This window comes from Myodes glareolus, chromosome 25 (assembly GCF_982192425.1).
Source record: "Myodes glareolus chromosome 25, mMyoGla1.1, whole genome shotgun sequence".
Lineage (NCBI taxonomy): Eukaryota > Metazoa > Chordata > Mammalia > Rodentia > Cricetidae > Myodes > Myodes glareolus.
Window position 1 is genome coordinate 1606010 of NC_142050.1, and position 16895 is coordinate 1622904.

A 16895-nucleotide genomic window follows, 5' to 3' on the forward strand; every position below is an offset into this window, starting at 1 on the left:
GGAAATTTCCATCCATACACAGTCATTTGCCCCATGGATGAGATCATTGTATAAAGTTACTGTATTGTTCTTGTACACCACATTACTTTTCCCTTGGGTAATGTGCGTATGGGCTTTCAGTCTTTAATCATTCATTAAATTGTAAGCATATGTTATGTCGTTTCATATATTGTGGATTTTATAAACAAATATATAAAGATCTATTAATTAGAATTATGTATCAACACAAATACATGTATTATTGTATATAATGCACAAATTCATGTGGATATACCTATAGGATCATGAGGAATAAATGTTTAATTCAGTCATTATGTGAAAAAAACGAATCTCAAAAATATTTTCCATAAAGGCAAAAACAAAAACAAAAAAACCAAAGCAAAATCATACTGCTGCCACACACACACATGCTTCTTGATTCCATATATAGGAATCTCAAGGAAAGGAAGCGTAGACAACGATAGGAAGAAAAGCTACCAGGAGTCCAAGAAGGTGAAGGCACTGAATTGCCAAGGCCCTGAAGTGGAGTATTTTGGATCTTGATTATACTGGCAATCATGTCTCACAGATGCTTAGCCAGTTCAATGAAATAAAACAGAGTAAGTACCACCTACTCATGACATTTCTGAAGAATGTGGATTATGAGTGGAAAGAACAAGAAAAAAATACAAAGGCTACCATAAACACCAGGGAGAAAAATGGTACAAGACAGTTATCCCTTGGATAAAAAGAACATGCAAATAGGGCATGACTTTAAACAAGTGATACTGAACGAGAAATATCTAAAGTAAGGAAGGCCTACAAAAGTCTTAATGAGTTACAAAGTTAAATCTGTACAGAAGAAAACAGAAACACCAACTATTTGGCCCTGTGTTGAGCTCTCTATATAATAAATGTAACCATTCTGCAGCCATCAAACTTCCAAGAATGAACTAACAGGAAAGAAGAGAACATAGTATTTAAGGAGCAACAAGCACTGTGTTGTTCCAGGAACTGAGGAGCAGAGGAGAGTTAGGGATAGTCTCTTCTCACGGAATCAAGACGGGGTGCAGCAGAGTGAACAATTATAACTGGATGCTGTGGAACACTGTTCAAAATTATTATATGAAATAAGGATGTCAAAAATTTAAAAAGCAACAGATGAAGGAAATTAAATTCTCATCTTTAGGTTGGGAAGCCCAAAGTGTCTGGAGTTTAATATTAACATACAGAACTAGCATATTTTAGATTATGGAGGCAGCTACCAGGAGAACCCAAGACACTGTTAAGAAGTCTGTGTGTGGAGAGTGCTGGGAGTACAAGTGGCGGGTGGGAGACAAATAATTTTGGCTTTTGTTGTTTGCCACTTAATCATACGCATTTCTGAATGAGTATCAAGTACCAACATCACGGCTACAGAAAAAGGCTGATTGTATGCAGAGGTAGCCGATTCCTTAGTCTTCCTTCCATTAGCACAGGCTCCCTTCCCTTGAATCTGTGGGTCTGAATTCACTTGTAACCAACAAAATTGACAAAAGTGTTTTTGGAGACTCTGGCTTTGGACCCCAGAGACACCATGTAAGTCAATTACTGTAAAGGTTTACATTCTTAAAGGAAGCCAGGCATGGATCAACCCAGACCAAGTACCCAGGCTGTACTTAATCTATCAACCAATCCTCTTAAAACTTAAACCACTAGACTTAAGAAGACACAATCTTTACTGCTGAGTCACTTCCAGTTTATATCTGAGATGGGAAAAGGGGGCAGATGGAGGAACGCCACTCACTGTGTTGAACTCCCCCCCACTATGTCTCTGAAACAAATGACTGTGTCAAACCTCTAAATTCTGAGGAAACTTGTGACATGATGACATTAATCCAAACAACATCACTTTGACAGTAAAATGTAACTAACTTTGAAAAGCAACAGCTACAAATTTTGGTATTGAACTTTGGTAACATACTGGGATAGCACTTTTTTTTTTCCTTTTCTACTTCCTTTCTTCCCTCCTTTACTAAAAAGTATTTCTATAGCAGATAGTGAACAGAGGAGGTGTATGTAATCCTAGTACAAAGCAGAGGGCTGAGTGCTTCAGTCCCAGCGCCTGTGTTGGGAGAGGCACCTTTGTGAGGTGTGGCCTTGTTGGAGGAAGTGTGTCACTGTGGAGGAAGTGTGTCACTGTGGAGGAAGTGTGTCACTGTGGAGGTGGACTTTGAGGTCTCATATATGCTCAAGATACCGCCCGGAGTCCCTGCATTTCCTGACTGCCTGCATGACGTAGAACTCTCAGGTACCTCTCCAGCACCATGTCTGCCTGCACACCACCATACTCTCAGCTGCCATGCTCCCTGGATATGATGATTATGGATTGAACCTCTGAAACTGTAAGTCACCACCTCAATCAAATATTTTCTTTATAAGAGATTTTGTGGGCATGGCATCTCTTCACAGCAATAGAAACCCTAATTAAGACAGTAAGAGAACACATACAGCCATTTACACAAAGGCCTAAAGAGTTTACACTAACCAAAGGAAACACATACCAAACAAATTTTGAAAATTCAGTTCAGACACGAAACTGTTGTTTTCACCAAGATATCTAAATCAAGTTTGCAAAAAAGAGTAATGACCCCTTACAGTGCTATCATTATCATTTGCCTTTACTGATACAAAGTCATGGTAGTAGGAAAGCTTACAAGGGACATCTCATGGCTAAGCCTGCTTGCCAATCATTACATTACTAACCAGTCCTGCTTCCTAACTCATAGTCTGATTCACAGACTGAACCACATTCTACTGTAGTTATCTGGCTGTCTCATCCTAAAGACATAGAAAAATACAATGTGCACTGAAATTCAATGTTAATTGACGTTTTATTATCAATGATCCTACTATAGTAAGATTTCATCAGTTTATCCACTTGTTTACTTGACAACTACTTAGAATACCTGCAGGACACTGTTCTATACACAAGTAATGCAGTGACAGAACGATTAAGGTTCTCTCTTGCAAATCTTACTGTAATGGCAAACATACCACACACATTAAATCTTACAATAACTGAGTGGGCAACGTGTTAACAATTTAAACCATTTAATGATCACTAAAATAAGGTCCTCAAGAAAAGCAAGCAAACAATTTGATTTATCCCTATAGAATTCTGAGGACACTCTGATTTTTTGTTTGTTTGCTTTTGTTTTTGAAGACAGAGTTTCTCTGCGGCTTTGGAGCCTGTACTGGAACTAGCTCTTGTAGACCAGGCTGGCTTCAAACTCACAGAGATCTGCCTGCCTCTGTCTCCCGAGTGCTGGGATTAAAGGGGTGCACCACCGCCGCCTGGCTGACACTGATTTTATTCATTAAGTAAGCATGAGCTCACGGGCTTCATCACCATGGCAGAGCTTCTATTCCTTTCAGATTCCATGCTACATGGGAATTCTGGGACCTGGTTACTGGCCCAGCTTCTTTCCTGCATCCTCAACTTAACAGCGACCAGTGTTTCCCATCATCCCTCATTTCCGTGCATGTATTTCAGAAACAGTCTCATCCTAGACCAGTCTCCACTGTCTAATGATAGATTCAGCTCTTAGTTTTTCAACTGAAGTAAAACATGGACCACTTTTAATAAATTTGCTTCCCTTGATTCATCTCAAAAGCCTTCCTTCCTCCTTCCATAGGATCCCCTGCAAGTCAGGTTAGTCTCTGACTTGCTATGTAGCAGAGCCTGGCTTTGAACTCCCAATCCTCTTACCTCAACCTCTATTAAGATTATAGGCTTATGCTACTATGCCCTATTGGATTTCTAGATCTGGGATTTGGAATTTGTACCAGTGGATTCAACTGTATACAGATCTTGCTGGGATCCATCACTCCAAGTCAGTCAGAAGTAGAGAGAAGTAGAGAGTAAAATTATAAAATAAAACACTTTGCCCCTGCAAAGTTGGCATCAGTGGCAGTTTAAAAATCCAGAAGTTCGTTAAGTTAAATCACAAAAGTTAAAGTAATTTAGAATAACTAGTGGGATGTTACAATTTTTGTGTAAAAATGTGTTATTTCAAAGATCACACAAGTCACATATTCCGCATTCACAATTAGCTCTGTAAAACTTTTCAAATCTGTATGTCTTGGCTCGTAAAGGCTCAACAAGATAAGAATTTCATTTTTACCATTCTTCAGCATTTTTCTAAAACAATTTTATAGGATTGGGATGCATACTAGATCACCAAAAACTCCCAACCTGAGACAATAGATTTGCTTAGTCTCCACTCAGTTTTTTAAAGACTGTATTGCTTGGGGTCAGAGAGATGCCTCAACAGCTAAGACCATTTGTTCTTCGCGAGACTCAATAACAGTTTCCAGCACCCACATTGCAGCTCACACCCATCTGTAGTTTTAATTCCAGGAGATCCACTACTCTCTTCTGGCTTCCACAAGCAACAGGGATGCACATGGTGCACATATATGCACACAGTCAAAACACCTACATAGATTAAGTAAGTCTAAAAATAATAAGTAAATAAAAACACATTGTTTAAAAGTTAGAACACCAAAGATTAAAAATCTGTCCTTGAAATAGTCTTTTGTTTTTCTTGCTAAGTAAGTGGCAACACTCCCGATGTAATACTTGCGTGCCTTTTAAAACCAAACGCGTGCTAGAAAAAGTAAATGGTTTATAGTAATCATTAGGAAGGAATACCCACCACCAAGATTAAGAAAGCACTTATCAATAAAGAAAGTGAGAAAAAAGAGAGGGTTTACTATAAATTGAGGGCCCCTGAAAAGAGCCTTGCTTTCTTGCTCAGAACAGCGTGTCCTAATGACTTTAGGACAGTGTAGAACAATACCATAGGGATCTATGTGACAGGAAAACACTCTGAAATTAAGCAGAGGACCTCAAGTGTGTCACATAAAATGAGTAATTCGGTCTGAGAATTTATGATTTGAAAAAGGTGAGAGTGTGGGTGAGATGGCACTTACTGCCAGCCTTGATGATCTGTGCTCAATTCCTGGAACCCACACAGTAGAAGGAGAGAACCAACTCTTCCCAGGTGTCCCCCGACCTCTATAAGCATGTGTGGGTGTCCACCACATACACACAAAAAAAGTCAATAAATTAGTGTGGAAAAATTAAAAAGGAGCTAGCAAGCAAAGAATCAAGTAGATCACTGAGTTATTTTAGAACATGAAACACAAAGGAAATCAAGGTCCCATCTGCGAGACCTCAGGAGGGTCGACAGACTCTCACATGGAAAAATAGGATTCCACTAACAGACTGGGTTACCGAGATGCAACACTGGGCAAATTCAACATTAATTTTCAACACAGATTAAAGATTTTACTTTACTGCAACACTGAGTGCATTCAAGCCATCACAAGGGCATGAAATACATACTTCCCATTCATCTGTACAATCGGCAGTTTCCTCCATAAAATTATAGTTTCTGCTTGAGGGGAGGAGTGAGTTTTGCTAATAATTTCCATTTTTCTACAGTCTGACCTTTTAATAGTTTTATTTGATTATGTCAACCCACTAACGTCCAAAGTATGGGAATAACTTCCTCCTTTATTACTGAGAAATGGCACCCAAAAATATTAATAATTTATCCAAGATCACACAGCTAGCAAGTTGAGGACATAGGAAAAAAAATCCAAGTCTTCCAACTCCTAGTCCATGAATGGTATACTTCTACTGGGAAAAAGCCTAAGCACATCCAAACATACACTGGTAATAATGAGTCTTTCAATCCTCACTAATCAACCTGGTTGATCTTGCTGTGTTTCTGGAGGCAATTTTCAGACACCGTATCTTCATTTATAGGGTGAGACGGATGGGGACATTTCAGTGAGACCACTGTGTGGATCACATTTCAACAAAGATGCTCAGCAAATACACCTCTACTGTCTCAGCGTCCATCATCTACTTCTGATCTACTTCAGAGAAAACAACTCAACCTCTTTATGTGACACTCTTTCATGCAATGTAAATATTCCAAAGGGTTCTTTCCTTAACATCCCCTCCTATGACATCATTCCTAAGCATTCCGCCTCAGGGATCCTCCAGCTAGAATTAGTTGAGGATGATGAAGGTATTTTATATAACAATTAATTAATATAAGGGAATAAATATGTTCAAATTGCCACACGAGGTGCAAAGTTGTCAAGACAGGAACATATCCAAGAAGAGACCATGTTAAAGAGCCCACCAACAAGGCAACTTGAAACACTGGCCCTGAAATACAGGAAGCACTTCAGAGTGGTGCAGGGAGGGGCCCCAAGCTGAGGTGTATTATTTCAAATAAATTCAAATAAACAGATGTAAGAAAGGCATCTGCCGGAACCGGAAAGGTCTATTTGTCCACAAATAACAAGTGCCCAGAGGTCACATGGAAATACTGTTAAAGTCGATATCAATAGTGAAGACAAACAAGGGAGGCCAAGTCATTTTCAATGTATGTATTTGAAGGTCTTCAATAGACTTCACATACACCTACAATAATAGAACACCCCAAAACCTTCAACATCAATGTTAACCCAAAATATTTGCAAAAACACAATAATTGTGCTTTCTATATCTGTAACTGTTGACTGGCAAATGTATGTTCCCTAAATAAATGAAATACAGTAAGTTACGTCAGGCACCCTGAACGCGGACTGTTCTTCAAGACCCAGGTTTGATTCTCCAGCATCCACATGGGAGCTAACAATCAATTCCAGTTCCAGGTGATCTGACATCCTCTTCTACCTTTCATGGTTAGCAGGCACATACAGGGTTATATATGCATATACATGCAGAGAAAATAACCATACAAAGAAAATATTTTTTTAATTCCTCATGAATAAATAATTAACAGTGAAGCACTATTTTTAACAACAGAAAAACACTGCCGTTTGTTTTATTTGTTCAAATGTGCAATCAGCTATTTATAAATAAATAAATCTCCAACAGTGTGTATTAAACAGCAATTCTATCAACTAATTCTAAGTGAAAAGATTACTAAGGCACATTTTACCTGTGTGCTGAAAACAAGCATTCTGGTGTAAAGACAGGTTCACCCCACTGCTGCCCCCTAAGCACGAGCACCAAGATTACCCAGGAACACGAGTAAGGCAGCAATGTAGAAGTTCAGGAAGGGAGGGAAAGGGTTTTCAAGGTGAAGCCTTAGGAGATGGTGTCACTGCAAATGAAACACTCTAGCCACACTGCTGAGACACACATCCTGGAGACTAACAAGGCTCAGGAACGCGAGCATCTAAACAATGGGTAGGAAATGAATTAGAAGCATCATTTAAAAAAAAAAAAACAAAACCCTCAAGGATCCATGTCCACAGAGAAGAGCCAGCAACCCAAGAGTTATCAGTGTGTCATGACTCCCTTCTACAGCTTTACTCCCTTACCCCATTCACTTATAGTCAATGAATCCCATGAGTTTGTACGTCACACACACACACACACACACACACACACACACACACACACACACAGGAATACAACCGCAGAACTGAAACTCCAGCATCACTAATTTCAACTCCAAGAAGAGAATAAGCAGCATGTCACTTTAAAGACACCTGTTTACTAAACAGCTTTGAGAACTCCAACTTTTCAAGAACTCAGAAGGAAAGAACACACATACTTTAAACACTGAAGTTTAATTGAAGACCCAAAGTCTTGCTCTTCCTGTTTTCACTGAAGTCAGCCCCCCAAACAGATCATTAACCCACAAATGACACCTTAATTAATAAGGATTCTCACAAACCGACACCTCCAGTAACCTGGCTTCACATACATCATCAAAAATAAACATACCATGCTTTCTCGGTACTGAGCCATCTCTCTCCAGCCCAATAGGCCATGTCTTTGCTCTCCTTTCACACTGCACAGTGCTAAGATCTTTACAGTGAGAAAATCAGAAACAGCTCCTTAAATAATCACTGAGCTTCACATCCCATTTCCTTTGCTTTTAAAACAGGACTAAATAGTAATGTAATAATAACTTAATGTACTTCATACCTTAGCTTTCACAGCTAAGGTATTTGAATACTTGCATTTGAATCACTTCTCTAACAGAGCTTAGGGCAGCACTGGCTGTGCCTCCCCGCGCTGGTCCTCCAGCGACAGCAGAGCTATTGGAGGGTCTAAGTGTTATTAGGCATCTTTCCTACAACTGATTTTTAGAAAAACCTTCTTTCCTTAACACTTTTTGAACAAATGGAGCTCAAGTGTTCACATATATTGTAGCACGAATAATAAAAACCCAGAGACACATATTGGGGTTCAACCCTCAGACTGAGACTCGGCTGAGAACTGTCTCCTCCTGCTCTATATTCCTTTCTAGTGCTGGGATTGAAGGTGCGCACCACCACTGCTTGGCTTCTATAGCTAACTAGTGTGGCTGCTGGGATTGAAGGTGCGAGCCACCACTGCCTGGTCTGTATGGCTGATCAGTATGGCTGTTTTACTCTCTGATCTTCAGACAAGTTTTATTTATTAAAATACAAATGAAATATCACTACAACATATTAGTGATATGTCAATGCCTTTTAATATAGATCAACTTGTATGTCCTTAAGGGAAAATTTACTCTATCTGCACACATCAAGTGATTCTGATTAGTGTTTTGTTTATCTCCTTTACCTAGTCAGCAAGTTCGTTAACTAAATTGTCACAAACATTAGTAGCTTTATTAAACTGGTCAGGTTAAATGAGAGAAAGCAGCACCTGAAATAAAGACCAGAGATGGTCTCCTACAGCTCAATCTGGACTCAACTTGCCAAGTAGCTGGGGATGACCTTGAACTCCTGCCTCCACTTCCACCAGAGTTCTGGTGTTTACAAGCAAGCACCACCACACCTGGCTTAGACAGATAAATACATTTTTTAATAAGGAGTAAGGAAGAGAAGGAAGGAGAGAGGGAGAGGGGAAGGGGAGAGAGAGCCTGCGAGCAGCCAGGTATAATAGGACACACCTTCAATCCCAGCACTCAGGAGGCAAAGGCAGGCAGAGCTCTGAGTTCGAGGTCAACCATGTCTACAGAGCTATTCCAGGTCAGCCAGTACTACACAGAAGCCCTGTCTTGAGGAGGAAAAAAAAAGTAACTTTCACGTGGGTAGCAATTCCCTCTGACTTGTTCATTGCCCTACCCTGTTTTTTTTTTTTAGAAGTTGTCTGGCACATAGTAGGCCCTCAATATAACTTGGTGCATAAACAGACTGCTGATAAAAAAATGTTTTAGTTCATCTCTGTGTTCTGCTTCAGGATGGCAAACAGAACCCATCTGTGGAATGCACTAACGCCAACCTTACAGTCTGATTCTGGTGAAGGCTCCAGACCTCAGGATTACAAACAGAAAAATAAGAGCAAACCTATGTGCAGGACACTGCCGGCTCATCAAGCCCGTGCCTGGCAAGTATCAAGGGCAGGAAGGCAAGCATGAGACATGACTGCTGCTGTGACGACTCGGAGTGCTTTGACACCAACAATAACAAGTCTGCCTTTCCGGTAAATCCATCAAAATTAAATCTTAAAACTTCTGTGAAAACTAGTATGTTTATTGTGTGCTTTCAAGCTTAGAGGCTCAACTGTGTGTGGGTAGGACTATAATTATGACCAATTACTTTTGGCTTGAAGGCACTTAAAAAGCATCTGTCCTTTTAAACAATCTAAAACAAACAAACAAACAGGCTTAAGGGAGTAAAACTTACCTCATACAGGACAATAAATTACAGGTTGGGGGGCTCATTTTTGACTCTTCCTTGGAAGGAAAATAGGATTTCCAAAAATCGCCAAAACAAACAAACAAACAAACAAACAAAACAAAAAACCCTCTAAAATAAGAATTCCTAGCTTAGCCAAGCAAGTCATGGGGCGCGGGGGGGGGGGGGGGGGGAGGAAGGCTCGGCAGTGAAAAATAAAAACAGGAAGGAAAACAAAAGGAAATGGAGATGGTGGCTTGTGAGGATGACATCATTGGCTATGACACTGGGGACATTTCACTAATCTCATGTAGAGCCTGCCAATTGCCTTTGCTAACAAATTCAGGGTATGGGTACCCAAGCATTGGTCCTTGTTGTCTAAGTTTCCTCGGAGATTAAAACATTCCATTCTCCAGGAAGCTTCTTAAGCAACAACTCGGAGCAGCTTCAGAAAGTCCTTGAAACTGACCAGATTCACCTGGCACCTTCCTGCCTTCAAAGCTGAGAGTCTGTCTCAGAAGGGCAGAGTCATGCTGCAAAGATCTCCCTCAGTGAAGCTGAGTTGCAAAGATTCTGAGACCGGCTGAGGCATCTCCATTCTCCAACCTGTTGAGTCACCTGCAGGTGTGCAGTGTGCTCCAGGTTCCCAGGTTTGTGAGCTTCAGCGATGCAGCTGTCTGCGAGTCACTTCTGCTCCTGTTCCTGTAAGCACCCCGCACTCATATTTCTGTAAGTACGTTGGACTTTGTTGGTGTTTGTCCTTTGTTCTGCAGGGGGCTTCCTATCTGGGATGAGCAGACGAGTGAGACTTGTCATAACAATCCAGAGTGTCCAACACCAATCTGATTTGTTTGGTAAAAATGTCAGATAATGATACTGGGGACCCGATAATCTCTGACGTGTTCATGTACCTGAAGTGCCTTTACATTTAGAGGACTTTCGCCTACGTTCACTTTATCCTCGTAACTATAAGTAGGTAGGGTCATAAAGGTAAAAACAAACTTAGCAAGCATCTTTTCTTTTTACTTATGAGTAGATTCTAGTTATGGAGTCAACTAAAACTGTCAAAGGACACACCAATTTCATGAGGATAAAACAGGAGATGGGATGACCTCACCAGCATTACAGAATAGCCTTCTTCTGATTCAAGAATTTATAATGGATTGCACTCAGTAAATAAGCCATGCAAGGGTGCTTGTTTAGCGGCTCTTCATTGGAAGAACTTTGTTTGTATATATGATAATCACTCTTAAGTGGACCCTCCACAGGTAACAGAGGAAATAAATTTGATATTAAATTCTCATGTTGGAATTCATCCTTTGGTACAGCCTCACTCCTCTAGGATAGTAACTGAGCGTCAACATGAGCCACCCTTTGCTCTCCATTTTATTACAGACCTCTTCTCTCTCTCTCTCCACACACACACACACACACACACACACACACACACACACGGTAGCCTATTGCTTTTAAGTAAATTCTGACTTTCTAGCGAACTCATTCTCCCAAATCTCATTTTTGTACCTTTGCCACACCCCAACCCCATACCTCTGCCACACAGCTAAAGCATAGGGATAATGGGGTCCTATCTTTCCAATGTCTTTTTACTTATTTATATACTATGATTCACTGCTGTATTCTGGCCTGAGTCTGACTGTATTGGGAACCAAGCACTACAAAAACCTCCCAGGATTTTGTAGACTCAGAGTCTGTAGAAGGCTTGGTATTTCAAAGGTCAGTCTTGGGTCTCTCCATTTTGATGACTAATGTTAAATTGCTTGACTTTCTAAAAAATATTTGGCTGTTCTTATTTACATAATTTCATCCTCAGGACACATAGTTAAGTACATAGTTGTTGCACCAAATCCCCACAGGAATGAGAAGACAAGATGAAGACCCCAAGATCATGATTCTCCTACACACAGAGCTGAGTAAGACTGGTAAATCATCACCTAACTTGTAGAAAGGTCTGTGCATTTCCCTTTTAACTCTGAGCTATGCATTTGTTTAACAACCGGGAAACCCCAGCACGCCCGAGAAAACACCATTATCCTCACCGCCTACGCTGGCACTTCACAGGAGAGCTGGTTAAGAATGCCTCCCCACCACTTGCACAAGTCTTCCAGAGAAAACAGGTTTTAGAATCTAAGAATTACCACAGTGTAAATTCACATCTGATCCCTTGGGAGGGGCTGTCTAAGTTAGACCATACCAGTCCTCAGACCCTGAATGATACAGACAATCAGTTAAGAGTTTTAAAAGGGCTTTTCATACACACCCTGCCCCCCCATCCTTCCCTCCAACTCCTCTTCCTTTCTCTTTTCAGTCAGGGTCCTTTTTTAACACAGGCTGGCCTTGAACTATGTTTCCAGTACTCAGCCTTAGAAGATTTTTTTTTTCAAACAATGTTTAACACTAGGCATCATTATTGAAACTTCTTAGACTATCAGAAGTCATTATTCTACGTCTTTAAAAAAAAGAGCTACCACTATGCTTGTAATCGTCAAACATACTCTTACACATTTCAACATTTTCTTAAACTTTCTATTAGGCTCCACCCTTCAAGTTTCCTTCTAATTGCCTCTCTCACTCTCAAAAATTCACCCACAGACGGCAAAAGTAAGTAAGGGCTTGAGGGACATTTCTAGATTGAGGTCTGGTTTTGTCCCTAAAAGACACCCAACTCACCCAACCCAGGACCCTTGGGTCAAGCAATGGAGCGAAAGCACTTGTGAGTTATTTGGTTGCAGGGAAGCCATAGCAGGTCTCCTTTTCTGCTCCTCTGTCAAGGTCACCGGTTCTATGGGCAAAACTCGATTCTGATTGTGGGTGGTTCACCAGCCTCCCCTTGCCAGCACCTTTCCAGATCGACAGCCAGGGCTCCCGGCTCACCTGACCACGTTGGGGTGCTCAAAGGTCTCCAGGTGCCTCAGCACCGCCACCTCGCGGATGGTGGAGAGCGGCATGCCCTCCTCTCCGGTCTGCACTCGCACGCGTTTCAGAGCCACGAAGCGGCCGCCGTTCTTCAGGTCGCGGGCCTTGAACACCTTCCCATAGGCGCCCTCGCCGATCTCCGCCACGCACTCATACTGCTGGTCGGCACGGCTCAGGCTGTCCTTCTCCATAGTGGCTGGACGCTGCCGGTGTAGCACAGAGGGTCCGGAGTGTGCGCTAGCTGCTTGGACGCCTCGGGGACGCCCCGAGTCGGACTCGCGGTCGCCGGGCTGGACAGGGCGACCTCCTCGCCGGCGAGCCAAAGCCGGGCGCAGCCGCCGCGAAACTCCGCCTAGCCGAGTGGCCGCGCCGCCGCCGCTGGAGAGTGCCGATCCCTCCTCTTCCCCCTCCGCAGTGAACACTTAGTCTGCCCACAATCTCTGCACCTAGGAGGAGACGGGAGGACAAGGAGAAAGTGCGATCACACAGCCCTGGAGACTTCCACCGGCTTCCACCAGCTCCCCTCCTCCCCTCCGTTCACCCGGGCCCTCCACCCAGCTGCCTAATCTTGCTGGGTTTCTCGGAGAAAAGCCAAGTTACTTTTTTTGCCCAGCAGGGCTCGTGCAGTCTTCGCAAGAGGAGGTTGCAGGGCCCCTCGGGGATGAGCTCGGCGCGGGACGGGAGGGGGCGTGCCGAGCAGTCCAGAGTGCGGGGGAGGGGAGGCGCCGGGCGCGTCAATGTCACGGCTCAATTTTATACCTATACCGTCGTTCTCGCTGCCCTCCCCGACTCCAGGGCCTGGACGTGCGGGGAGCGGGGCGTCTTGGGGGCGTTCGGAAGCTGGTGTGAAGGCGCCCGGGGTTCACCCTTCTGGGGCAGCGTACTGGGGTTGGGGCTCTCAGGACCCTGTAACCCGATGCTGGGAGTGTGCGAGTAGGGGTGGTCAGACATCTGCTCGGAAATTGCTTCCTTTCTTTCTACTTTCAGCTTTTCTATCGAGAGATATTTAAAAGGACCTCGTACACACAAATGGTCTTTGGGGTATGGCAATCTTAGTGGGAGACAGAATTCGGACTGCCTCCGACTCGAAGGACCTCCCTGGGGAGGACAGACCATCTGGTAGGGGAGGGCTGGGGCTACTAGGGGTGGGAGAGCCAGGGGCCCTGGCAGGGGAGGAGTGTCGTGCTCCCCTCAACCCCCTGAGATCCCAAGGCTGTTGGGAAGGGAAGTCCGTCACACTTTCGCTCGTCCTGTCCTGAAAGAGTAATTTCGGGACTTAGAAAGCTAACCGGGACTGGTCTTTAAGTTTTCAGTTGACTTCAACCCTGCAAACGGGTTGTAGTAACCACCCTTACGACGGTGGGGGTGGAGGATTAACGTAGGAGTCCCGGGTGTGGGAAGAGGCTGCCCCTGGGTTATGACGGCACAACCACCGCCCGGTGTCCCGAGCGCCTGGAGGTCGGTAGCTGAAAAGGTCGCTCGGCTCCCCAGGGGCTGGAGGCCGGATCCCACGCGCAACCGGTCGGGCCTCCCCTCCCCGTTCAGTTCTTAGGAAGACCGAGCGCGCTTTCCCGTCCCACGGTGGTCTCACCTAGGCTGGACCTTGGCCCACGACAGCCGCGGAACCCTCGACCAGCATTTACCTGCCCCGCACCCCTCCTCCCCCGCTCGCCCTTATGCCTGGAATTAAACAACACATGGCGGGACCCCCACGGGATGCGGGCGTAGCACAGCGCAGCCAGGGCGGACTCTCCAGGCTCCCTTGAGGGAGTTCCTGAAAAGCTGCGGAAGGAACCCCCAGACCTCGCCCGGGGGTCCGCACCAGGTCGAGGGCCACACAGGTAGCGGGAGCTGCGGCCTCGGGCCCGCCCTCCCCCTCCGGCCCCATCCAGCCCAGGCTCCCGGAGGCGGCCGCTGTCCCACCCCCGCGGGCCTGCACCCCCCGGACGCGAGCGGCGGTGCTAAACCCCATCCCCCTCCTCCACTTTTTTGTTGTTGTTGTTGCTTTCCCACGCTGGCTGAATGTGACTTGACCCCATTTCAAAAAAGTTTGACATAGTGCTTCAACATTTCCGCATTCCTCCGCGACTACAAAGGCAGCAGCCGCCTCCTTCTGCTTTCCGTCTCTGCTCTCTGTCCTCACACTCAATGAAATCCTTCATGAGCCTCTCACGAAGGCTTGCCAAACGCTACAAGGGTCGCCGTCAGCGCAGCGAGGGGAGGCCGCCCACGGGACCGCGACTCGCGCGTGTGCGCATACGCAGATGCGCCCGCGCAGATACGCCCACGTGCACGGAGACTAGTGCGCCGCCAAGCACCGAGCTACTCTTGGCCAGGGTTGCACTTGAACTGCAAATCTTTAAATAAGAAAAGTAAAATTGGGACACTAAGCAAGCGTGCGTGCTCGCGGGGGTTTCAACCCTGGTGGGCTGCGTGCACGCCTCCGTGCATAATACGCTTGCGGGGTCGCCAGCAGGAAGCCGACGTGAACGTTTATGTCTTAGTGGGGAAGATGGAGCCTGTACCCACACCTCGGGAGCCTTCAGAGGGAGCTTGCTCAGGGGAAATAAACGTGGGGCGTGGAATCCCACCAGATGGTGCATTTTCAGCCGTAAATCTGACTGTCCAAGTAGAGTTCCTCTGGAGTTCCATGAGAATTGAACGTATGGGTGGGTGTTTGTGCACACGAATCTGTTCAAGTTGGCACAGGACCCTGGCTGTCGGAGTGTCCCTGGTGTGGAAGGTCCCTCTTGAGACCTCTAGCTCTCCCAGCTGACCCCCATAACCTACCCAGTCTCGGCGCTAAGGGGTTAAAAACCCACGCGAATTCCGAGGGGGTCACACAGCCCCTCACCCTCATCACCCTCACCCACCCACGTCCTCTCCGGGGACCCGAACCACTCAACCCACCCACGCGAGCCCGTGGCTCCTTACCTGTGGGCCTGGGGGACTGGCCTCCCGAGAAGCTGGGGTGTCCGTCGGCCCCCGCACGTGCTCGCCGCGCGGAGCAGGTAACTGCGGCCACGGCGAGCAGCGCTCTGCGGGCAGGGGGTGGGCAGAGCGGCGGTGGGCGGAGGGACGGCGGAGGGGAGGCGCCGCCCGCGGGGAGGCCGGGGAGGCTCGGGGCTCTGGCCGCAGCTGGGGGCACGAGGCCAGGAGGCTGCGCGGCGGGGCGGGGACCTGTAGGTCCCGGGGGCCCGAGACCCGCCCGGCGACGAGTGTGCAAATTAAAGCCTTCCGGAGCAAGAGAGCGAGGCCCTGCCCGAGCTGGGTTCCCTACCGATCGGCTCCGAACGGGGGGGCTCGGAGGGCGGGAGAGAGTTAAATGAAAATTTCCGGTTCTTAGTGCAACCGCTCCAGTGGGGCGGGGCGGGGGGGGGGTGGTCTCGGGACTGAAATAAACTCTGTGGAAGGGACCCGGTGGGATGCAGTGTCTGGAGTCGGCAGGGTTTCTACACCCATGTCCCCCAGAGTTGGAGTTTTGACAGGGTGAGGCGGGGGTTATCGGTCAGATGAGAACGGATGAGGAAAAACACAAAACAACAGTAATTATGAGGGGACCGTGGAGTGGTAGATAGCAACACTTTCCTACACTCAAAAATCGAGAGAAGCTTGGCAGGATGCCCTACAGAAAAGAAAATACTAATCTGTCCAAGCACTTTTCACTTTCTGCATGAGCTACATTTGTTTTGTTTTCTTTCACTTCCTTTCGGCCTCAAAAAGCCCTATCTTTTCCTTTTGGACAGAGGTTTGTCCAAAATGGTTTGGACATTGCCAGACACTCTTGCGGTTAACGATCTACTTGAAGGGGCTGACGGGGTCACAATTATTAAGTGGTTAGAAACTATTGAGGGTTCACTAAGGTATTTCTGGGGAGCTAAAAATATTCCATTTCTGTATAAATAACAACTTTAAAATAATAGATACACGCACACGTAAAGAGGAGTGCTTAACTTAAGTGCTTTATTGGAATTTTGAAATTTGAAACTTTGTAAGAGTGTCTCCTTCACCTGAAAAAAAAAAATGGATGCAATTACTTCAAGTGAAAATGAAATTTTGGAAGGTTGGGGGAAGGTCTTCAAAACTTTCTACGAGGAGAAAAAGGAAAAATAACTGTCTTTGGAAATAATTTGGTGTTTTCCAAATTCTGTATCTGTAGAGGATACAGATTTTTTGAAACTTTGAAACATCTTAAGGCAAGAGAGAAAGAGAAAATGCAGGAGGGAGAATTTCTGTACTTTGTAGAAAAATCAAAACCAATAAAAATCTGTTTAAACTGTAAATATTGCTTG

General features: G+C 45.2%; 1 protein-coding gene across 4 annotated transcripts in view; it reads right to left on the bottom strand.

The window, feature by feature from the left end:
- Cdk6 (cyclin dependent kinase 6) overlaps positions 1-15664 on the bottom strand; it is a 194401-nt gene extending 178737 nt beyond the window's left edge. The window contains exons 1-2 of one of the 4 annotated variants that reach the window (XM_048436663.3): positions 15538-15664; positions 12562-13049 (exon numbers count right to left, since the gene is read on the bottom strand). In XM_048436663.3, coding sequence (XP_048292620.1) covers positions 12562-12794 — 233 coding nt within the window. In that variant the 5' untranslated portion in view covers positions 12795-13049; positions 15538-15664. Of the gene's footprint in view, positions 1-12357; positions 12507-12561; positions 13050-13203; positions 13306-15537 lie in introns of those variants that run through there. The other 3 variants (XM_048436678.3, XM_048436671.3, XM_048436686.3) reach the window with 3 other exon arrangements.
- Between the last annotated feature and the right edge of the window lie 1231 nt (positions 15665-16895).